The sequence below is a fragment of the Petaurus breviceps genome, unplaced genomic scaffold, assembly GCF_028583685.1.
Source record: "Petaurus breviceps papuanus isolate PSGF00001 unplaced genomic scaffold, PetGlider_PUasm1.0 171, whole genome shotgun sequence".
Classification (NCBI taxonomy): Eukaryota; Metazoa; Chordata; class Mammalia; order Diprotodontia; family Petauridae; genus Petaurus; species Petaurus breviceps.
The window spans coordinates 20,177,333-20,202,467 of NW_027185754.1; the positions used below are offsets into that span (position 1 = coordinate 20,177,333).

The following is a 25,135-nucleotide window of genomic DNA, read 5'->3' on the forward strand; positions in this document are numbered from 1 at the left end:
GAAGGAGATGGCATTTGATATGGATGATAAGGATGGGTGAGAATTTGACAAAGTGAAGAATATCCTTCCAAGTGAACGGTATCATTGGTTATTGTTGTTATTCAGTCATTTCAGGAGTATCAAACTCTTCCTGACCCTATTCGGGTTTTTCTTGGCAAAGATACTGGAGTGGTTCGCCATTTCCTTCTCCAGCTCATTTTACAGACAAGGAAACCGAGGCAAGCAGGGTTAAGTGACTTTCCCAGGTTTACACAGCTAGTAAGTTTCTGAGGTCAGACTTCATCTTGGGAAGATGAGTCTATCTGACTCCAGGCCCAGCATTCTATCCACTGTACCACCTAGCTGCCAAGTATCACTGGACTAAATGAAGTAAAGACTTGAGAAAATAAGGGCATTGTTCAAGAACTACAAAGTGATATATCCCAGGAGCAGTATAAGGTATAGAAGTGTGACTTTTGATCAGTAAGTCTGGAAAGGTTGACTGTAGACAAATCATAGAAGGCCTTGAATACCAGATGAAAGAATTTGTGTCTCTATTGTGTCTCTCTGAGTATCAAGTTCCTAGGGATATAGTAAGTTGACTAAGAGAAGACTATGTTGGACTGATGCAAAAAGGCTTCCCAGGCAGAGGTTAGTTTTCTACAGAGGACCTCAAACACCTAAGGACCAGAGGACTTGGATATAACCATCCCCATAGCTAAAATATCCAGGTTATTCACTAAAGGTAGCTTGCAAGCCTGTAGATGAGTGTAATGATTTTAGGAAACAACACCACCCAAACAAGGAGATACGCTCAGTCTAACAATTGTGTATTATTTTCAACGATACCAACTCACACAATGAGGGTGGAAGAATATTTTTCTTCCAATTACTTTCACTATGCTTGAGGCCCAGGCCTAAAGGAGTCCATATGAATTGTTCAAGAACTGTCTTGGACTGTGGCTGAAAGGAGATCTTTGGGAGTCCCTTGGTTCCTCCAATAACTCCTTTTAATTGCAAACCCTGAGGGGAAGAACCAGATAATCTACATTTGGAGAGCTCCAAGGAAAAATAATAAATAACAATAATTGTAGGTTGGGATGCAGTTGGAGAATATGAGCAACTAGTTTAGTGAGAAATGTCTAATCCTCCTGGGAAAGTGCCAGGATAAGTTGATCATTCATCTTTCAGAGATAAGAGCCTGAAAATGAATTTTCCCCTAAGGAGTTACACAGCTTTTGCCTTCATGTTCCTTGGTTCTCTTCAGTCTGAAAAGGGATGCATTGGATTCTACTTGGTACTATCCAGCAAACCTAAAAGGAGAGCTCACCACCTTACCTTAATTCAAGCGGTCATATCTTTGACCTTCACTTTCAGAGTCAGCACTGTGAGAGGTACTAAACACTCTACCACCATGATGGTTATCATGGAAACACCTGATCCAGAGGCATACTCTTCCACATAAGATACATGTAAACACTGTCTTTTGGGTTGTAGTTATAGTAGCTGCCATTTGCCTTTTCCTCTTGGACTCTAAGTCAACCCCAAGTCTATTCAAAAGGAATTTTCTCCTGGTAATACAGGAAATCTTGTGTCTGACAGAAGAAGCCTGATTTAGGGTCAACACAAGGAAACACTTGGAAAGTGAAACTGAGGTTACCAGGTTAAAACCAAAGCTTGTTCTTTTAAAAAAAAGCTAGATATAGAGAATATAGGCAGAGACTTATGCTTCATTTTCTGCTTCTCATTTTTCAGAGACAGAGAGGAGGGAAATGATCACAAGTAGAGCTGGGTATGGTAGAATTAATTGAGACAGGTGGCACTACAATGGAAATACATTAAGACCATAACATCCTTTCTGTACCAGCCTCTTTGTCTCCCTGTTGCTTTAAAGCAGGGATTCATAGACCCCTTTTGGAAGTCTGCTAAAGCCTATGACCCCCTTCTCAGAATAATGTCTTTATATGCAAAAAATAAAATGCATAGGCTTACAAAAAATCAATTATATTGAAATGTTATTATCAAAAAATATATTTTTAAAAAGTTCATGGAACCCAGGTCAAGAACCCCTGCTTTAAAGTCTCGATGTATGGTCAAGTCATTTTGGTCAAGAGAATCTCTGAAATGGGAATGGCTCAACTATCTTCTCATCTTCTCTTGATTTGTTTGGAACTACTGAAGAAATATGGAGGGGGAAGGGGGGGAAATAAAGGATTCAAAAAAAGTACCACCTATGACAACATGGTACTACTTGAGGACATAATGACTTAGAAATTAAACTTCCATCTGTTTGAAGGGGGAGAGGGGTGGAAAGAAGAATTAAATACTGTCACAAACCAATTTGCATTCTCCTAATGCAGAAAACAGGAACATTCACAGATATATGATACACTCACCCAAGTAAGTGACTGTATTTTTGTAAATGGCAAGAAATGTTTAAGTATCTCTTATCTTTATTTCAGGTGAAAAATCCCTTCCCATCCTGGGATTTACAATGGAATCCTTCCTGGCACAGCAGAGGACTTGAACACACACAAGCATTTGATCTGAATCCATTTAAAAGCCATGCCCTGAGTAAGCAAGAGATATCTGAACAGAACAGATAGAAATATTCTTAACACTCTGCTTCTGGGTGTTAGGTCAGCTCTTCTCTGCAGTCACATAGGATCAACTACTATTGTCATCTCCAACTGAAGGAGAAGCCAAATTTGTCTTGGCCAATAATGGAAATGATTACTATCGCTAAAACCTCTGTCAGAATATTTTGTGCTACATGGATTAAATGAATACAGACAGTATGTAAACCTGTTCTACCAGCGGAAAAGGAATCTGGATTGTGGCATTGAGCCATTCCTGACTTTTCTGTGCTTTCCTCTGACAATATGGAGACATACCATTCTCTCCCCTGACTTACTCCCCCAAATCTGGGATGCCTGCTTAGTTCTTTTCTGCCTAAAACCTCTCAGACCTATGCATGAAGAGGTCAGTCTGCTGTGGGCAAGCACAAGAGCTATGCTCAGGAAAGCCAGGCACAACATTAGTGCCTTGTTCACCAGTAGCACCAAGCTGCTTGGGCAAAGGAAGCTGTCTTTAGTCACCATTTTCTGAAGGCTCATAATCTCCTTAAAAACTCCAGAACGAACCTTGGTCATCAATGATTACATCCATCTGTGACTCAAAAAATCCAAGCATTGTTGGGGTACAGCAAGGAGGGCGGGGTTCCTGGCCTGCTGAGTTCTTAGAACATTAGAAAAGTGGGAGGGAGGCAGGCTTTGAAGGGCTTTCAATGCCAAATGGCGTTTTCTATCTGATCCTAGGGGTAAAAGGCAGTTTATTGAATAGGGAGTTGACATGGTCAGTCCTGCTCTTCAGGAAGATCAATTTAATAGCTAAGTGGAAGCTGGACTGGAGTGGGAAGAGGCTTGAGGCAGGGAGACCCCAAAAGCCATCTGGCTATCCATGCTCGACTTAGAATCCCCTTTGTAACTTCCGTGAAAAGCAATCATCCTAACTTCTCCTGAAGACTTCCAGTTACTAGTCCTGTTTTCCCAGTTAGGAAAAACCCACTATCGACAAGCACAGTCCAGTCTATTTTTTAATAGTTCTAATTGTCTGGAAGTTTTTGCTCATGTTGAGTGGAAATCTGCCTCTCTGCGGCTCCCCCGACCCCATTGTTCCCCATTTTGCCCTCTGGGGCCACAAAGAACAAGCCTAATCCCTCTTCTACATGACAGCCCTTCAGATACTCGAAGACAGCTATCATGTCTCCTCTAAATCTTCTGTTCTCCAGACTAATTATCCCCATATCCTTCAAGTGACTCTTGCATGATACATCATCTCCATCATGGCTGTCTCCCAACTTATCAATGACCTTCCTAAAATTCAGCACTCATAACCCAACACAGTCATTCAGACCTTGTCCTGCTAGAGAAGAAGACAGTAGGACCATCACCTTCTTAGCACTACACACTATCATCCCCTTAATGCAGCCTAAAGACATTAGCTTTTTGGGCCTCCGTATTACATGGTTGTGTCAGATTGATCCTGTGGTCCACTAATAGTAGCTGGTAACACAGTAGATAGAGAGCTGGGCCTAGAGAGAAGACCTGAGTTCAAATGTAGCCTTTGAAATTTACTAGCTGTGTGATCCTAAGTCACTTAACCTGTTTGCCTCAGTTTCCTCAAATGTAAAATATTGTGAGGATCAAATGAGATAATTAATATTTGTAAAAGTACTTAGCACATAGTAGTGCCTGGTACATAGTAGGAGCTATAGAAATACTTATTCCTTTTCTCCTTCCCCTCCATTAGAAGCAGGATGATATGCTGAAAAGAACAGTGGACTTTGAGCCAGGCAAGATGTGAGTTTAAATTTCACCTTTAATACTTACTAGCTGTGTAACCATGGGTAGATCACATTACCTCTTTGGGGACTCAGTTTTCTCATGGAATAAAATAGGTGTAACGTAGGAAGTATGTTTGGATTTGCCCTACCTAGTAGACTATACAGAGCATGTGAAGATACTACTTAACCTGGTTCAGATTCAACACATGGAACCAGTTTCTAGCCGTGATGACTCAGGGACTGATACTGTGTGACAATGAAATCTTCTAATTGACTGTGGAGCTGGAAGAACTAGTATCTTAGGAGTTGGTGACCTATAACTCAGTGTACACACAAAAATTGTGACCTACTAATCTCTCGGTCTCTTCCTTGGTGGCTTTCAATGAATATGACTTATGACAAGTTAACAGTATCAAAAATTTCCACCCATTCCAGGTAAAAGCAACTGGATCTATAAAGGCTGTACAGCTGATATTCTAGCCCCTGAGTCTTCCTTTTTTCTTGAGAAATTCAACACTTGGGTCATCCTGTTTGCCTTCTCTCCAACTCTTGCCCTTATTACTAGGGGAATTTAGCATTAATGCTGATTATCACTCAAACTAACCTAACCTTCCAATTCCTCAATCTTTTAAAAAATCTGATATCCATGCCAATGCTCCCTCAAATACACTTATTTCACCTTGGCCACACAAGGAATGGTCACTAGTATTAAGAGAGATAGAGAAAGGCTGTTTGTAGAAGGTGAGATTTTAGCTGGGACTTGAAGAAGATCAGGGAGGCCAGGAGGTGGAGATAGGAAAGGAGAGTGTTCCAGTGAGTGTAAATGACCAGTCAGGAGATGGAGGGTCTTGTTTGGGGTACAGCAAGGAGGACTGTGTTCCTGGACTGCTGAGTTCTTAGAACATTAGAAAAGTAGGCGGGAATCAGGTTTTGAAGGATTTTGAATGCCAAATGGGATTTTATATCTGATTCTAAGGGTAAAAGGGAGCCACTGGAGTTTATTGAATAGGGAGTTGACATGGTCAGTCCTGCTTTTCAGGAAGATAAATTTAATTGCTAAGTGGAAGATGGACTGGAATGGGAAGAGACTTGAGGCAGGAAGACCAGTGAGCCAGGCATGAGGTAATGAGAGTTGGTGCCAGTGTGGTAGCAGTGACAGAAGAGAGAGGCAAGCATTGGGAGAGATATCATGAAGTTACCATCAGAAGGACTCGGGAAACAGATTGGATGGGGGTAGGTGATGAGGGAATAATAAGCTCATTATCCCTACCCATCAGAAACCTTCACTGGACCCTACCATTCTCTCAAGCTATTGTCTTAGATCTCTCCTTCCTTTCTTAGCCAAACTCCTGGGGAAAAACCTTCCACATGTGCGTGCTCCATTTCTTCTCCTGTCATTTCCTCATTCACTCACTTCTCAACCCTTTGCAGTCTTACCTCTGAACTTGTCACTTGGAAGTGATCTTCTGATAGCTGAAGACCTACCTGTGGTATTCAATGCTTGCCTATCCTCTCTTCCTCTCTGGGTTTTCATAACACTACCCTCTCTTGGTTCTGCTCCTGCCTGCCTAACCATTCCTCAAGCTCCTTTGTTGGTTCATCATTCATATCATACTACGTCAATGTAGGTGTTCCCCAGGGCTCTCTCCTCAATCCTACTTCTCTTTCCCCTTACTCTCTCTTGGCAACCTCATCAGCTCCCATGGATTTAATTATCATCTCTATGTGAATGACTCAGAGATCTATATATTCATCCCCACAGGCTCTCTCCCCAGAACTTCAATCCTTCGTCACTAATTGCCTATTGGACATTTCAAAATAGATATCCCATAGACATATTAGACTCAACATGTCCAAAATAGATCCTTATCTTTCCACTAAACCTACGCTTCTTCTAAAATATCCTATTTCTTATAGATACCACTATTCTTCCAGTCTTAAGGTTTATAACCTTAGCACTATTTTTACTTCACTCTCTTTCCTCCCTCATATTCAGTGAGTTGCCAAATCTTGCCATTTCTATCCTCACAACATCATTTTCCACCTGGCTGCACTCTTCTGGACTTCATCAATGTTTCCAGAATCTCATCATCTTGCAAGTTCACATAAACCCTGAAATTCACACCTTGTTACCACCTACCCTGGGGCTCCTCCCTCCTTTTGACTGGAAACAATGGCAGGTGGATGGTGGTGAGCCCTTACATGTAAGGAAGGCTCCCACATTTCCAACCCAGCTGTTCTCTTCTGGACTTTATCATATCCTGAGCCAGGGACGGTAGCGGGCAAACACACTGGCATACCCAGTTTGGCTGGCTGCTAGCACAGGTTCTTATATCTGCTTTACTAGGAAAGATAGCTGTTTAAGGGGTCAACAATCTTTTTAGATTGCATTCACTAGTTCAGGGGAAAAGTCAACACCCTGAACTTCAGAGAAAATACAAGCAGAGAGATAAAGACCAACAGACAGGGCTCTGACTGCCTGAATCAGCTATACACTCTACATACATTCCTAGATCAAGAGAGCCTTTACACCTGAGTAGTCAGGGAGCTCTGAACATATGGCCACTCAGAATCTCCACCAGGGAATCACAAGATCCCTTTCATAAGCAGGCCTCCAAAGCAAAATACCAGCTCAGAGTGTATATATATACATGCTTCTTAGAACCAGACAGCATCCCTCAGGACTCAGTGCCTAATTAGCAAAAGGTGTGAAAGCCTTCCTGCAAGCAAGCTTCCCTTAATGGGCTCTATGTGAGGCCTATTAATGGGTGGGAAAGATCTTAAATCCCATTAACATTACAGTGACCCATCCTTACCCCTCCCCCTTCCAGCTTCTTATTACGTGTTATTTTCTCTATCAGATTGTGAGTTATCTGAAGGTAAGGACTGCCTTTCTTTATATCCCTAACACTTAGCACAGTGCCTGGTTCATAGTAGATACTTAATAAATGTTGACTGACTGACAGAATCACAACATCTCTCACATGCCATACAGCTACTATCTTAATTCAGGCTCTTATCATTTCTCACCTATATTATCACAACAGTCTCCTAACTGGTCACCCTGACTCATTTCTCCCCATTTCTATCCATTTTCAACACTGCTGCTAAAACAATCTTCCTTAAGCACAAATTGGACCATGTCAATCACCTGCTCAAGCAACTCTAGTGGTTCCCTATTGCTGGTAAGATCAAATATAACCTCTTCTCTTTGGCCTATAAAGCCCTACATAGCCTGACCCCAAACTATCTTTCTAGCCTTACTCGGTATTATTCCTCTTCCAGTGCTATGCAATCCAGACAAACTGACTTTCTCTCTGTTCTGCACACATGACATTCCTTCTATCATCTACCATCTCTGCGCCTTTGCATTTGCTTTTCCTTAGGCCTGGAAAGCACTCCCTCATCATCTCTGCCCCATAGAATCCCTCTCTTCCTTCAACTTAACTCATGAAGTCTTTTCTGCTTCTTTCCAAACTGCTAGTGTCCTTCCTCTTGAATTGCCTAATATTTAACCCCTTTGTATTTATTTTCTTTATATTTATTCTATATATGTACTTGTCTCTTTCATTAAAGAGAGCTTCTTGTGAGTAGGGATTGCTCCATTCTTTGTATCTTTAGCTCTTAGTACAATGTCTGACACCTAGAAGCTGCTTAATAAATACTTGATTGATTGATTGATTGATATGGTCATACTGGTTCTTTGTAATCATCAATGCCTTTTCTAATGTTCACCAATCATCCTTCATGAATTTTGCTAGAAATTAAGGTTAACGATTCAACCATTCTGGAAAGCAATTTAGAATCATGCCCGAAGGACTAGAAAACTGCATACCCTTTGATCCAGTCATACCACTGCCAGATCTGTTTCCCAAAGACATCCAAAAAAAGGGGAAAGGACCTATTTGTGCAAAAATATTTATAGCAGCTATTTTTGTGGTGGTAAAGAATTGGAAATCAAAGGAATGACCATCATTTGGGGAATGGCTAAACAAACTGCAGCACGTGATCATAACAAATATTATTGTTCTATAAGAAATGACAAGCAAGATGATTTCAGAAAAACCTGGAAAGACTTACATGAACTGATGCATAATAAAGTGAACAGAACCATCAGAATGTTACACATAACAACAGCAATATTGTTTGATGAAGAACTGTGAATGACAGCTATTCTCAGCAATACAATGGTCTAAGACAATTCCAGTTGACTAATGATGAAGCATATTATCCTCCTCCAGAGAAAGAACTATTAATATTGATTGAATACAGACTGAAGCATGCTATTTTTTCACTTTATTTTTTTTTCTTTCATCTGAGTCTTCTTATAAAAAATGACAAATATGGAAATCTCTTACATAATTGCACATGTATAACCTATATTTGCTCACCATCTCAGGTAGGAAAAGGAGAAGAAGGGAAGAAGGGACAGAATTTGGAACTTAAAACTTTAAATAGAAATGCTTTAAAAATTGGAAAATAAAATAAAATTCATAATAAAAAGAAACTGAAGTTAAGTTTACCGACATAGCTTAAGGGCTCTACTGTCTTCTTTCCTTTGAAAACTGGGGAATTAAGAAGAAAAGCACAGCAGTCAACTTAGAGCAAAAGGGATTGGCTTACAACCCTACTTCTGAGAAGTCATGTCAGCATCCCACTTCCCAGTCAATTCCATGTCCCACCATCTATATGCTCCTACCTCCACCTCCCACTAGAATTGAAGGACCTCTTCCTGGTACCCTAGGCTCTGATTATTGAGCTTTTAGCTTATCTTGCCTTGATGGAGGCCCACTATGCCACTTTCCTGCCATCTCCATGCCATGTTGTGGTATAGCCTGAATTAAGGTAATAGCTGTGTTGGATGTGAGAGATGCTGTCATTCAGTCAGTTAATCAACATTTATTAAGCATTTGCTATGAGTCAGGCACCATGCTAAGTGTCAGGGATGCAAAAATAGGCAAAAGACAGTCCCTGCCTTCAAGTAGCTCACAATCTAACATGGGAAGATAATGCATAATAAAAAGCTGAAAGTGGGGGAAGGGTTGGTCCAGAGATATTATGAAGTCCAGAGGAGAACAACTGGGTAGGAAATGGTGAAAAACTATACATTGTTTTTCCTTAGCAGAATGTAAGCTTCTTTAAGACAGAAGTCTTTCTTTTTTTTTCCCTTCGAGTCTTACCTAACACATAGTGCCTAACACAAAGAGAACACCTAATAAATTCTTTTTCCACTCATTCATTCACTATTTAATATCTACCTAAAAGTACCTGGATGCATAGACTTTTCACAAAATATCATAAAGCCTCTTTCTAGTTCCTCCCTCTGCTTAGAAGTGGTCAAAATTCATCACTGCTTCATCCCCAAACCCCAAAGTCAGAAGCTTCCCTAAGAGGAAGATAATGTTAGCAACTATGTCCAGTTTTCACCTAGTTTGAGAATCAAAGTTAGAACTCAGATTGTCAAGTTCCAGAGAGAGGGAATATATGAAAAGAACATGGACAGGAGAGAATGGAAAGGAATCAGGAAATCCTCCCCCCCAAAAAAGAATAAAAGATATAAAAATACTTATTGTATTTGAAGCACATTGGAAGCCAAGGTTTTTCACCACATAATTTTCATAACAGAAATTGTTTTGAATGTATTGATTTATCCAAAACCATCAGGATTTCCTGCATTTTTTTTGTTCTCCTAAAGTCCTTGGTGCTATTGTGTGTCACTTTCCCAGTTTCCAAGTATATCTTCACCACAGACAAATAAATAACTGTGGGCTGTTCATTATAGGAAGGTAGAGGCAGCAGAGATAGTCCCAGAAAGGGAATTGTAAACAAAGTAGATGCCCATAAACTACAGAACAGCTAAACAAACTCTGATACTCAAATGGAATGAAGTATATGCAACTTGGTATACAGGGGCAGCTAGGTGGCACAGTAACTAGATCATTGAACCTAGAGTCAGGAGGTCCTGAGTACAAATATGGCCTCAGACACTTAACACAAAACTAGCCATGTGACCTTGGGCAAGTCACTTAACCCCAATTGCCCTATCTTTCCCCCTCCAAAAAGCAAAAAAAAAAAAGATAGAAACTTGGCATATGAAATAATGAATATGAAGAATGTAGAGAAGCACAAGAAGTCTGGTATCAAATGATGCAGAATGGGATTAGCAGAAACAGCAAAACAATACACACAATGACTCTAACAATTTAAGCAGGAAGGGCAACCAAATGAAACTGAATGACATATTACAATGACCAAATCTGGCCCAGGAGAAGAGTTGAAAATTTTTCAAATTTTTTTTTTTAAAGATACATCACAGCCCTAAAGTCAAGAGTCTTTTACATCAGCTCCTCTCAAAGTCTTTACTTCTCAATCAAACCAGTCTATTTGCCTTTCCTCTAAGAATTTCACAAGTCGATCTCTAAATTTCCATCTTCTCCCTCTTCACCATCACCTCTTAGAATTTTTTTTTTTTTGGAGGGCAATTGGGGTTAAGTAACTTGCCCAAGGTTACAAGGCTAGTTTTTTTGTGTGTGGGTGTTAACTGTCTGAGGCCGGAACTGAACTCAGGACCTCCTGACTCCAGGGCTAGCGCTTTACTCACTGTGCCACCTAGCTGCCCCAAAGAGTTGTTTTTGGTTTTTTTTTTTTAGCAATCAGGGTTAAGTAACTTGCTCAAGGTTACATGGCCAGTTATTTCTGGGTGTGGTGCTAAGTATCTGAGCCTGGATTTGATCCCCAGGTCATCCCAACACTGGAGCCAGTGCTCTTACTTGCTGAGCCACCTGGCTGCCCCTACCTCTTAGAATTCTTAAGTCCTTTCAAAGACTCTGCTCAAGTACCACATCCTACAAGAAACCTATCCTGATTTCCACAGTGGTTAGTGCTTACCTCCCCACCTCCCATTGAAATCCTTTTATATTTCTTTTGCATATATTTTGCACTTACCTATTTATATATGTGTGTTTTTGCAGCTGCCTTAACTCCTTGAGGACAAAGAGAGTTTCATTTTTGCCTTTACATACCCAGTACAGTAACTGGTATACAGTAAGGAATTAATAAATACTGACTGAATTGAAGACACTGGCTTCTTACCACCAGAAGTAAGCTTAGCTCCATCTTTTCCTCAGTCCTCTCCTTATTCCCTTCTAAAGCCTTCTCTAGTGTTAACAAATTGTCCTTTAATACTAGAACTCTTCCTCTCAAATTCCTTCCATTTTCTGGTGCTCATCGAAATGAAGCTTTCCTCCAAAAACACTATCTGTTGGCAGTCCCTGGGGCTGGTTTCTTCTCTCACACTCCATGGCACACAGGACCAGGAGGCACTAACAATCTCTTTGCTCTTCATTGCCACTTTAAGACCCTTCCCCTGGCACCATTACTCATCAGTCACTCCTTCCTTAAGTTCACTCTATCCTATCCAGGCCATTGTTGTAGTCACTTAAGGACCTCCAGGTCAGTCTCTCTCCTCCCCAATAAGTTCAATACCTGCTTCACAATCTTCTTCTCTACCTCAACACCTGTTTCTTCAATAATCCTCTGTCTCTAGTCTACCTCAACCATAACTTAGATACTACCCAACACCTCTCCCTGCCCCCACAACTTCTGCCACATTCAACTGAATTTGCCCTCAAGGTGGTAGAATTCCTAGTTATGACTCTGGTGACATCTCAATTATTAAATAAGTAATACTTGCATTTTATAGTTTTAGCTATTTGCTACATTTTCCTAGTCTCTATGAAAGTTATTAAATGGAGGAGGTGGGAGAAGGGAATAAGCCAGGAGATGTTATTGTATAATGTTGGAAAAACATCAAGAAATATTCAGAAAGCAAAACAACCACTGCTTCCAGTGTCTGTCTTATGCAAAATACCGAGTTATATTTTGAACAACTTCCCAGCAGTATCTCAGCTGATGCCTCCTAGTTTTTCTTAATTCTTTTCCTGCTTATATGCTTCCCCAGCTCCACTTGAGAACCTGAGTATGTCCATTTCTCCAAGTCTCAGTTCTCTCATCTTCAAGACAGAATTAGTACTTCTGACCACCTCAGAGGGTTATAGGGAGTATAAATGAGAAATTGCTCTATAGCCACAAGTACTGCATATAAAATGAACAATGAAATGTTTATTATATTGTTTTAAAAATGAAAATTCAATTAACATGTAGGTTAAGACTTTGGTTTCTCTGAATTTATTTTCTTTTATATATCTATCATATGGAAATTCCCAATAAATGGAGAATTATTGAAGCCCCTGTTGTGGATGTCTCAAACTCAAACCCTCAATGCCAGAAAGCAGAAGTAAAAGGAACTGTCCTCCCTACCCTACTGATAGTCCCTACCTAGATGCCTATAGACGATGGTGCTAAAAGCACATTTATTAATTAGGATCCTGTTTACACCTTCATTGACAATAATCTAATCTTTGCTTTGCTTGAACTAAGTTCTGCCTTCATTAAAGTCATTAGTGACTGTCAATAAAGAAAAAGGATTAAATTTTTAGAGAAATGTTTAAATGTTACATTTTCTATAACCTAGCAGGGACTCTGTGCCAGCCAATATTTTCACATGTAAATATTTAAGACAGGCAATCTCTCTCTAACCTTATCATATCAATCAATGAATTGCTGAGTATCTTCTGAGTGCCTACTCTAGCAGAGATGCAGGTGGAAAGACTGAAGGGGTGACAGAGAAACTCAGAATCTCAGAGATGAAGGAGACCTCAGAGGTCAAGCAGTTTAACATATGCCTTAAGTAGAAATTGTCTCTACAATATCCAACACAAATAAATGCAGACTCTAGCAACAGGAAATTTAGTGTTCTTCTAAGGCAGCCTATTACACTTCTGAATAGTTACAATTTCTAGGAAGTTTTTCCTTGTATCAAGCTGAAATCTGCCTTTCTGTAACTTCCACTCATCAGTGGTATGAAAATTTATTGAGCATCTGCTGGATACAGGATAATAGTCAATGTTATTGGGGAAGGAGAAACACAACTGTTTAACAGGGGTGGAGAACTGTAGCTTCGATGTCACATGTGGCTGTCTTGACTGAGCCCAAGTTTTATAGAATAAATCCTTTTATTAAGGGGATTTGTTCCATGAAGTTTGGATTCAGTCAAAGGGTCACCCTTGAGGACCTAGACGGCCATGTGTGGCCTCGAGGTCACAGGTTCCCCCCTGCATGAAGGTCACTAGAAGATATTATAGAAGAAGCGAAGAGAGGAAATACTTGACCCCTGTCCCTCAAGGAATTTACAGCCTGTTTAGGGAGATAACATGTGTAAAGATAACATAGAATATACAGAAACATATGACAAGAGCCAAATGAATGGTGTGATAATAAATGCTGTTGGAGTTTACCGGAGGGATCCCTCTACGTTGGCCTGGAATGCTCAGGTTTCATGAATGCTTAGGTTTCATGGTAGAGGGAACACTTGAATTGGGCCTTAAAGAACTGGGGAGGTGCAGAAAGGTCATTCTGATGGGATCTGCATACCGACACACTTCAATGATGACCTTCTTTTTATGAGTGATCAAAGCAGCATACACATTTTGACAAATTTGGTTGTCTGATGAGGTACACTTATTCAACTGAAAAATAATTACCTGGCAAACATTATTCATGCTAGCCTTGTTTCTCCTCCCCCTTTTAAGATGAGGAAACTAGGAGGTTTGACTTGTGATCTTCATAACTGTGTTCCCACCACTGCTTGGGTAACCTCAGTGACACAGAATCAAGCTACACTGTGATGTGAGTGACCAAGCAGGTCGTCTAGTCCAATCTTTCTGTCCTTTGTAGGAAAATCCTTAATGACATTCAGGGAGGGCTAGAGCCAGCTCAAGCTGGCCTGGACAGCACACTGTTAGATTAGCAGTGTGAGCATTTATACCTCTGTAGGCCAACTACAAAATCAGAACTTGATTTATTGTTTTGTAGGTTGTCGTTCTATGTAAGAAAAGTGATGGAGAAAATGACAATAGTGAAGATTAGGCTTAAAAGTGTGTCCTGTGTACATTTATGAAGGGGAGAGCCAGTTTTTAAACATTAATCAGAACACTGCTGACAACAGCCCTTATAAGTGATCATTCAGACTCTGTTTGGACACTTCTGGTGACAGAGAATTCATTAACTTTCTAAAGCAGTCTTTTTCTACTTTTGCAGAGCTAGAGTTAAGTATAATGATAGTGAGCATTTATTTAGCTCCTACTATGTACCAGGTATTATGTTAAGAGTTTTACAATATTTTCTCTTTTGATTCTCACAGCAACTCTGGGAAGCAGATGCTATTATGATCCCCATTTTACAGTTGAAAAAACTAAGGCAGAGAGAGGTTAAATGATTTGCCCAGGATCACACAACTAGGAAATGTCTTAGCCTAGATTTGAGTACAGATCTTCTTGACTTCAGGTCTAGCTCTCTGTCTACCAAACCACCTAAGTTCTTCCTTATGTTAAACACAAATCTGTCTCTCTTCTTCTCTATCCACTTGTTTCTATTTCTGCTCTTTGGGGTCAAGAACAAAATTAATCCCGTGGCCACATGGAAGTCCTTTAAGTACTTGAAAAAAGTTATCATGACCTTCCTAAACCTTCCCTAAGCTAAATATCCCTAGTTACTTCATTCAACCAATGTTTTCATGGCATGGTTGGACTCTCAGTGGTGATCTCTAATGCCACGTATCCATTTTTAACACAAAATGACAAAAATGTCCAAAATATCCCTAAAACATCTCATGAAAATTAGGAGAGTCTAGGCAAGGCTGACTGAATCTGCTGGGGTTATTATGATCCGGGCATATGCTTGCTTCTTCCAAACCCCTCCAGTTGCCTCTTCTTCCTTTTCTAAGTCACATTATAGAAACAGGACAGCAAACATTAACTCTTTGTTTCGAGGCATTTCAGAAAAAGAACAATGATAGAGGAGAACGAATCCAAAAGCCCAGTAAGGAACTTCGAATTAAAAGGATGAGCTGTAGCTTGCTGGCAAGTACAACTATCCCCTAAATCGGCAAATCCACATGTGCAAAACTAAAAACAAAATAAAAGAAACCCCTACTTTTTTCCATCCATGAGCAGTTGTGTACCTCATTCTATATAAAAGGGATATTCTTGTGCAAATAAACATTTGTAACCTAAATCATCTTACATTCATGAGAACAAATCATTATTTGAAGGAAGCCAGAAGTGAAGTTATTTTTTTGTAAAGTAAATGAAACCTCCTAATCTCACACATCATCAGAAAATCCTAGAGCTGCACATGACATTAGAGGTCATCTAGTTTACCCATCAACTTGATGCCAGAAACCATTAATACAGAATCTCTTATAGGGGGGTCATCTAATATCTATCTGAACATCTCCAGGGACAGGGAGTTCGCTGCCAGATTTTGAGGCAGCCTATTTTATTTGGGGGCTAGCTAGGAGGCCCAATGGATACAACTTGGATTCATGAAGACCTGAGTTCAAATATGACCTCAGACACTTACTAGATGCGTGAACCTGGGCAAATTACTTAACCTCTGTCTGCCTCAATTTCCTCATCTCTAAAATGGGCATAATAATAACACTGACCTCCCAAGGTTGTTGTAAGGACCACATGAGATAATAATTGAATGTGCTTAGCACAGTGCCTGGCACATAGTAAGCATTATGTAAATGTTAGTTATAATTATTAGAAAATTTAATTTTTAGAAAGTTCTTTCATATGTTAAGTCAAAATCTCCTTACTTATAATGTTTACTCAGTAGTCTTATTTCTGTCCTCTGAAGCTACATATAACAACATATAACCATATAGCCCCCTTTAAACATGGTGCCCTCTCCAGCGCACACATCCTAGACTCCTTCAATTGCTCCCTCCATGACATGACTTTAAGACATAGGATCATAGATTTAGAGCTGAAAGTGACTTCAGAAGACATCTTGGCTAATTCCCTTCATTTCTTGCTCTTTAAAAAAATTTTTGGTCAAGACGGCGGAGTAGAAGCAGGAACTCTGAGCGGCTCTGGCTTCCACCTTCCCCAATAGATGTAAAAAGGGGACTCTAAAAAAACTTTGGAGCTGCAGAACCCACAAAATGACACAGAGAAGCTAACTTCCCACTGAGGACAGCCCAGCAGGCCAGCAGGAATCGGCCAGCGCAGCACTCTGGGAGCCAAGCCCAGGCCCCAGGTTTTAGCCCCAGGGTGGGCCTGACCAGCCACCAGCAGGAGGGACTCCAGATCACCAGCAGCTATGGTGATCCAGAATTATCAACACACAGATGCAAAGGACAAAATGAGAGGTCAGTGCAGTCTGGACTTTGGGACCCAGTAAGTGGGAGTGTGTTGGCTTTTGCCCCCAGGGTGAAAAGCCGCTGAGACTCCTGGTACAGCCAGCCAGTGCCACTTGGCAGGTTCAGCTCCTGGCCTGCAGAGTGTAGGGGGACTAAGTGACCAGTCTGAGGGGTAATTACTCTTGCTTTACCTTCTTGGATCTGGATTGCAGTCTAGGGTGGAGGTCCTGGGGTGTGTGACCAGCTTGCCAGAGTGTGTGGAGGCTTCCGAGAGAGCACCCAACTAATACTCTGGCAGCTGAGAAAACCCCAGCGTTTGGGACAAAAGCTCCCCTATCTGGTGGCAGAGTCCTACTGTGGCAAAAAGGGGCCAAGTGACTGAAGGGGCATCATGACCAGGCAAAGGAAACAAAGCAAACAGAAGATTCCAACATCAGACTCCTATTTGGGGGACAAAAAGGGGCAAAGCATGGAACAGGAGGAAGACAGTGAAGCCAGAACTCCTGCACCAAAAGCTTCAAAGGAAAATATGAGCTGGTTACAGGCCATAGAGGACCTTAAGAAGCAGATAAGAGAAGTGGAGGAAAAATTGGGAAGAGAAATGAGAATGATGCAAGAAAATTACGAAATGAGAGTCAACAGCCTGACTGAGAAAAATCACACCTTAATAAATAGACTAACTCAAATGGCTAAAGAGGCTCAAAAAAGGCAATGAGGAGAAGAATGCCTTAAAAAGATAAATTTGCCAGATGGAAAAAGAATCTCAAAAGCTCACTGAAGAGAATCATTGCTTCATAATTAGATTGGAGCAAATGGAAGCTAATGACTTTATGAGAAATCAAGATGCTGTTAAACAGATCCAAACAAATGAAAGAATAGAAGGCAATGTGAAATATCTCATGGGAAAAACCACTGACCTGGAAAATAGATCCAGGAGAGATAATTTAAAAATTACTGGACTACCTGAAAGCCATGATCAAAGTAAGAACCTAGAAATCATCCTCCAGGAAATTCTCAAGGAAAACTGCCCTGATGTTTTAGAACAAGAGGGCAAAATAGAGGTTGAAAGAATCCACCAATCACCTCCTAAAAAAGATCCCAAAAAGAAAACTCCTAGGAATATGATAGCCAGGTTCCAGAATTCCCAGATCAAGGAGAGAATATTACAAGCAACCAGGAAGAAACAATTTGAATATTGTGAAAACACAATCAGTATAACCCAGGATCTGGCAACTTCTATACTGAGGGATCGAAGAGCTTGGAATATGATATTCCGGAGGTCAAAGGAGCTGGGATTAAAACCAAGAATCACCTACCCAGAAAAACTGAGTATCATGTTTCAGGGGAAAATGTGGTTATTCAGTAGAATAGAGGACTTAAAAGCATTCTTGATGAAAAAAACAGAGTTGAATAGAAAATTCGACATCCAAATACAAGAAGCAAGAGAAACATGAGAAGGTAAACAGGGAAAAGAAATCATAAGGAACTTATCAAAGTTGAACTATTAACATTCCTACATGGAAAAACAATATTTGTAACTGATGAAACTTCTCTCAGTATGAAAATAGTTGAAGGGAATATATATATATATGTCTATGGGCATATGAATACGTATGTGAATGTGTATATATATGTTTACAGGTATACATAGATAGAGGGCACAGGACCAATTTAATAGGAAGAGATGATACTTAAAAGGTGAAATTAAGAGGTGAGAGAGGAATATAATGAGAGGAGATGGGGAGAGACAGAATGGGGTAAACTATCTCATATAGAAGAGGCAAGGGAAAATGGTTACAATGGAGGGGAAGAATAGGAAGGCAAAAGGGAATGGCAAAACCTTATTCTCATTGAATTTGGCTTGGGGAGGGAATGAAATACATACTAAATAGAGTCTCTCACCCTACAGGAGAGTAGGGGGTAAGGGGATGAGAGGGGGGATGATGGAAGGGAGGGCAGACTGAAAGGGGGATGACAGAAGGGAGGGAAGTTGGAAGCACCCACTTTTGAAAAGGGGCAGGATCAAAGTAGAGAATAGAACAAGTGGGAGGTGGGATAGGAGGGAGGGAAATATAGTCAGTCTTTTAAAATACATCTACTATGTTATTGTTTTGCATTAGCCACACATGTACAACCTATACTGAACTGCTTAACTTCCCAGTAAGGGTGGGTGACAAAGGAGGAAGGGAATGAATCTGGAATTCAAAGTTTTAAAATCAAATGTTTAACATATATATATATATATATATATATATATATATATATATATATACACTCTTATTGATACTATTTTACATGTAATTGGGAAATAAGATAATACAGGCACTGGGGCATAGAGATCCACCATGCTCTACTGGAAAAGTCGAAAGGGGTATGGGAGAAAATATGGGAGAGAGCAGATTGGAGGAGGGGACATCCTATGGGACTACTATTTTGGGGCAGTGGGTAGGGGAAAAATGGGGAGAAAATTTCTAACTCAAAATCTGGTGGAAATGTATGATGTAAATCAGAAGTTAATAAAGCATTTGAAAAATGGGAAAAAAAGAAAAAAAATTTAAACATTTTTATTTAAAGTTTTGAGTTCCAAATTCTATCCCTCCCTGTCTTCCTCCCTGAGACAGTAAGCAATCAGATGTAGATTATACATGTGCAGTTATGTAAAACATCTCCATAGTGGTCATTTTGTACAAGAAGACTTGAATAAAAGGAAAAAAAGGAAGTGAAAATAGTATGCCTCAATCTGTATTCAAACAGTGTCAGTTCTTTCTCTGGAGGTAGATAGAATGGTTCATCTGTTGCGGGCGTTTGCCTTCACAACAGATCTAGACGACTAGCCCCACGGCCCTCTCACTTACCCATCCCGGGTCTTCGGTCGTCACCGGCCCCTCACGGGGAAAAAACACCAGACAGAAGGCGGAGGAGTGAAGCGGGGTGGTTTATTCTTCAACAGTTACATGGCGGAGAGAGAGAGAGAGCCCTCTCACACAAGAAAATATATAGCGAGTCCGAGCCAATCATATCGCAGTCTTACATTTATAGCCTTATATGGTGATCACCCCATGGCCTTATATGGAGATCACCCCATCAAGCTTATACATATTCATTCAAAGCAACCATGGCACCGCCCATAAACCCCTCCCCCTCCCCCATCAACTCCCCCTTTTTCTTTAAAGCAAACGATAATCCCATATGCCAAAAGAATTGGCAGTGCAGACTGCTAAGCTTCTCGCTACAGGCGACACAGGTGACCATGCTTCTTGCCCGAAAGACCACGGAAAAATCCCATTACCACTCAGGGGTCCTGTCCCAAGGACTCTGACGTGCGGTGCGGGGGCCTCTGGCTTAGGTCACCTCCGATTCACTCGAACCTTACCCGTCGTAGGACACCGACACCCTGGGTCCTGTCTTAGGCGGCCGAGGAGGGAGGAGTTGCCCGTCATGGAGTCACCCCCGTCTTACCCCAGGTGTCACACGTCCTCCATGGCCTGGAACCATACCTGAGGATCTCCCCCCTCTTGGAGGGTAAAAAGGGCCTGTTGGGTCAGAAGCATGTAGCCATCCTGACGGCGCCGTAGCTTGCAAACACAATACAAAAGCAAAATAATCACAAGAACAAACACCACGGTGGAGGAGGTTAAGCCTCCCCACTGTGAGAACCAGGTTGTAACATCATGCAGCCACTTAGACAGTCCGGAAAGAACGGCAGGGTCGACAGAGGTGGAATTCACCGATGCAATAGCCAGTCTTAATTGTCTTATCTGTTGTTCGTATTCGGCAGACCAATTGCCTAGGAGGAGAGCGGAAAGTTGACGGGACAGGTTAGCTGCTCTAGTAAAGTTCTCATACAAAACAGGAGTAACACATAAACCAGGCATACGCAGAGTACACCCAACTTGGGCTACCTCCCAGAGGACATCAACCTCCTCCTGAATCAGGTCCACCCTCTGATTCAGAAGCATCATTCCGGTATACAGATGCCCATTTATTCCCTCTTGGGCTGTTAAGGCCATGGTAACGGAGGCGCTCAGATTGGCAACCGCCGTTGCAGTCGGCACAGCATAGGCCAAACTGGCGGCTGCTGCAGTAGCCGCAGCGGCAGCAACAGCAATGGCGGCAATAATGGCAGCAGAAATGCCGAAGTCTCTTTTGGGCCTTAACTGCAAAGCAGAATTGGTAATGTTAAGTGGCCAGGGAACCCACCGTGGGAGGCGGAGGACAACTGCCAATGGGAACGCTTGAGCATTCCAGCAGGAAGAATAAAAGCAGTCATTCTTACATTGGAGAAGAGACTCATTGTGTCCTGTCCGATTGGAAACCAAAAACAGAAAGGGTTGCCAAACACAGACAGGTGTGGGTGGTATCTGTACATGCTTGACTGGCCTTGACATATTAAAATCGAAGGGGTCCAGTTCTGTCCATGTACCATTTCCCCACCCCATGACCCCGCCCAACAGCATGGCCATGGGGTGCAAATCCAAACAAGCGCCCCCCTCCCCACAGAGCAACCACAAATCAAAAGGGTTTGCAGTGACCCCAGGATCTTCATAATGAAGATGACGCGAGTTTATATCGGAGGTAACAGTGGACATAAGAGGTTTAGCATCTTGGCAAGTCCAGTTGGTTGCCACACCCGCAGTAACATTACCAGAAGGGATAGGAGGGGAAAAGGTAAAAAACGGGTGTACAGGGACAGCTGCGGGTGACTGGCACTCCGTCCAGGGCCAAAAATACTTGTGGCGGGAGGGCCGACAGCGAGGCTGGGCGCTGGGCTGGGGCCGCCACTCCCCTCCGCCCTCTCCACAAAGGAGACCACTGTTATCCTTCGCTCTAATCATTGTGCGGGCCGGCCAAAGTCCTCTCAATAAGGAGCCGTTCACCCTCTTGCTTGTAAAGTTGAGGCGGTCAGACCACACAGCCTCTTGAGGGAACAGCCCGACACATGGTGACAGTTCCGGATCGACTGTGGGTGTGATCTGAAAACATAACGTCCCATTAAGTGATATTGTCCTGTTACTTTCCACCGGCCTAGTGTCGTTGTTGAGGTGCAGAACAGGGAGCTTAAGGGTGTTGTTAACTGTAAATAAACGAGGAAAAACTTGTGCCGAAGAAGTCACAGGCATGGGTCTCGGGAAGGTGGAAAGCAATCCCCAGCGTAATTCCGTCACGGCATTCTCAGCAAGGAGACCCAGGATGAGGAGGGTGAGTCGACAATCTGAAAGACAAGAAGAACAAGAATTCTCCTCACCCCCCAACCTGTCGGGGGTGGTGCCTTAATCAAGATCCCTAACTTTGTGAAGGGGCACCCATTGCTGTACCGCTGTTGGGTCATTATTTGGAAAAAAGGAAAGGTGGCCGGGCCTTCTTCCAACCACTTTTACAGGGCCGTGCCATTGGCCCTCCTTATCCTGCCACATTACCCTGGAACCGGGCAGTGCCCGGCTAGGTGCGGGGAGGGTCAACGGAGAAGAGCTGGTGTTCTCACCGGAGGTGCTCCAGAACCTCATGGCGGCAGTGGTGCCGTCATCTCTAACTTGCAGGAAATTTAAGGTAAAGACAACCTGGGCCAACTCTTGACGAGTGACCGACCTGCATATTCCTCCTTTCTGTTTAAACAGGACGGTCTTAAGTGTACGGTTTGCCCGTTCAACAAGGGCTTGCCCGGTAGGGTTGTAGGGGAGGCCTGTAGCATGTTGAATAGAAAATTCAGTACAAAACAAGGTAAAGGCCTTGGAAGTATATGCCGGGCCATTATCAGTTTTTAAGGCTAATGGCACTCCTAGGATAGAAATCATTTCATAGAGATGGGCAATAACAGCTCTGGTTGACTCACGAGGCTTCAGGGCAGAAAACGGAAGTCTTTGTGGAGATCAAGAGACCGATAGTATTTGCAGTGCCGAGCGGTCAGATAATGACAAGGAATATCTCATACTCACACTGTCCAAAAACGATCTGGACAAAGCAAACAAAGACAAGGCCAACAGATACTTTTCTCCAAACTTTAAGGTGAAGCTTTTCTTCACAAAAACTGTAGAAGAGCCGTCAAACCCAGAGGCCAGCAGCTCCACCTCGGTCACGCCGGACGCCAGTGACAATGAGCCCGATCACCACAGATACTCGGACACCACCGACTCCGACCCAGAGAACGAGCCCTTCGATGAGGATCAACACACACAGATCACAAAAGGCTGAACATTCCTTTTTATCAAGAGGGAATAAATGGGCTAAAGGAGGGTTCAATCCTATCATTCCGCAAAAGGGAGCCAACAATTTCTTGTAAAGCAGTGAGCTTCTCGGCTTTAAGGGGCCACTGCTCAACCCAGACCGGGCGGCTATTCGTCCAGGTCAGTTTCGGGGCGAAGCTCAAATCGAGAGTGGTCCCTATCCATTTCCCGGCAAGCAGTCCGGGGTTACTAAGGAGAGTTGCATTTGCGCAAGGACATCCCGCCCCCACAGAGCATAAGGCAGCTTGGGGAGACACAAAGGAGTGAACCTGCCTGCATTATCATCCACCGACCACGAGAGGGCACAAGCCGATCTCTGAGCTCTCTTGTTCCCCCCCACTCCCTGGACCGGCGTGGATGCAACCATCAAGGGCCATTCTTTCCTCCACTGATCCAAATTAATGACTGAACAATCAGCCCCCGTATCAATGATCCCTAAGATCGGATAATTCTCCACATGAATAATCAAAGTGGGACGGTTCAAAGTGATGGAACGAGCCCAATTCAATTGGCAAGGATGCTGGGATGAGGGGCCGAAGGGAAACGCCTTAGCAATGATCTGATCAGCCCGTATGGAGACGGGGGTGCAGTGTGGATTAAACAGGGTCAACATTGCCTCCATATCCTCTGCTACTTGGGTGGGGACCTCAAAGTCAGGAGAGCCTTCTAGGCCGGTCACTACAGCTGGGTGGAAAGGCAAATGGGCAGGGACTGTTATCGCCTCTCCAGGGGGAAGTGTAAAGATGGAGGGTTGTTTTCCAAGAGAGGCCCTGACTCTTACAAACTGAGGATAATTGCTGCTTAACGAGGATGGGGGAGGGGCCCTGCGGCTAGGCCCCTCCACCCGCAGGGGATCCGGGGGAGACCCCGGTCTCCAAAGGGGCTTGTTCGCTGCCCTGTTTATTCTTGGCGCGACAAAACTGCGCTATGTGGCCAAGGCGTCCACAGGTAAAACATTTAGGAGGTGTTCCCCTGGAGGTGGCTTTGCACTGGGCCTTATAATGGCCGTATTGACCACATTGAAAACAAGCCTGCTTGCCGGGACCTTTCTGGGCTGACGAGCTGAGTTGTTGTATAGCCGCCAAGAGGCTCTGTTCCCTCTCTGTATTCGAGACTGTCAATTTTTCCAGCGCCTGTACAAGCTGGCGGTCCCTATCCTGGGCAGTGCAAACCAACTGTGCAATCGGATTTTCCGGGGGCAGGTCCATTAACTTATCTATGACGTCCTCCAAGGGGGCCTCCGATGGCAGGGATGCCACCGCAGCTGCCTCCCTGGAGCGCAGGCCTTCCTTAACCAACTGCTTAATGAGTATGTCCATTCCAGGGCCGCTGCCTAGGGTCCTATGGACAGTCTCCTGAACTTGGTTAACAAAAGAAAGGGGGGTCTGATCAGGTCTTTGTTTCAGGCTGACTAATTTAGGGCCCCCTGTCATACCCTTGGCAGAAACCTTCTCCCAGGCCGCTATGTGTGCGGCCTTGACATCATCTAATTCTAACTGCCCATAGGCTGCCTGCACAGCCGGGTTGGAAAAATGGCCAGTGCCACAAATTAAGTGCTCAGTGTCTTCAGGGGCCCTGCCGGGTCTAAGTCGGGCCAAATGCCTGGCCTCCCTCTTCACTTCTGCCTGGAAGGCAAGATGCATAGCAGGGTCTAGACAGGACATAGCTAGCTCGTCAAAATCCCCCGGGATCCAGGGGTGAGCGGTCACTAGGTTCATAAATAGCCTCCTAACATAAGGTGAAGAAGGGCCATACTTAGTCACCGCTTCTTTGAACTCTTTCAGTGTCTTATATGGGATGGGAGAATGAGTATGCTGACCCGTAAGGGGATCAGTCAAAATGGGATAGACATCCCAAGAGGCAAAGTCCACCTCCGCGCCTGCCTCCGCCGCCACACGGAGGCTCCGCCTTATTAACCCCTCTCCCTCACAAATATTCGCCTCTCGCCTTTTCTCATAATGAGGAGGCGGGGGCGGAGGGCAGGGAGGGGCGACATATGCGGAACTAGCAGCGAAAGACGGGGCAGGACAGTAATTGCCTGGCAAACAGGAGGTGCTTGGTGGCAAGGCGGAGGTAAAGGGCGCGGAAGCGGGGAGCACGCCCCCTGCATCCGTTTCCCCTTTGTTCTCCCGTCTCTCCCTCCTCTCCCTACGTGAGGGAGTGTCCTTCCGGGTCCTTCTTCTCTCCCTAGATCCCTGGGTGCCATCTTGGCGCCCACTCCTTTTACCTTCATCTTCCCCTTCTGAACTGCTAGCGGAACTATCCGCCGCCTGATTCATTACCACAGCTCTTAAGTCCTCCCACGGATATTGACCAAAGCCC

At 43.1% G+C, this 25,135-nt stretch overlaps 1 protein-coding gene and 1 long non-coding RNA gene across 4 annotated transcripts in view; one reads left to right on the forward strand and one right to left on the reverse strand.

Moving 5' to 3' along the window:
* LOC138157148 (uncharacterized) overlaps positions 1 to 4,793 on the forward strand; it is a 470,623-nt gene extending 465,830 nt beyond the window's left edge. For both annotated transcript variants that reach the window (XR_011167316.1, XR_011167315.1), the window contains exon 2: positions 2,442 to 4,793. This is a non-coding gene — a long non-coding RNA (uncharacterized lncRNA). The remainder of the gene's footprint in view (positions 1 to 2,441) is intronic.
* LOC138157142 (uncharacterized) overlaps positions 1 to 25,135 on the reverse strand; it is a 56,993-nt gene that overhangs the window by 27,927 nt on the left and 3,931 nt on the right. The window contains exon 2 of one of the 2 annotated variants that reach the window (XM_069082643.1): positions 19,448 to 22,741. In XM_069082643.1, the coding sequence (XP_068938744.1) occupies positions 20,060 to 21,712 (1,653 nt within the window). In that variant the 5' untranslated portion in view covers positions 21,713 to 22,741 and the 3' untranslated portion in view covers positions 19,448 to 20,059. Of the gene's footprint in view, positions 1 to 19,447; positions 23,130 to 25,135 lie in introns of those variants that run through there. The other variant, XM_069082644.1, reaches the window with a different exon arrangement.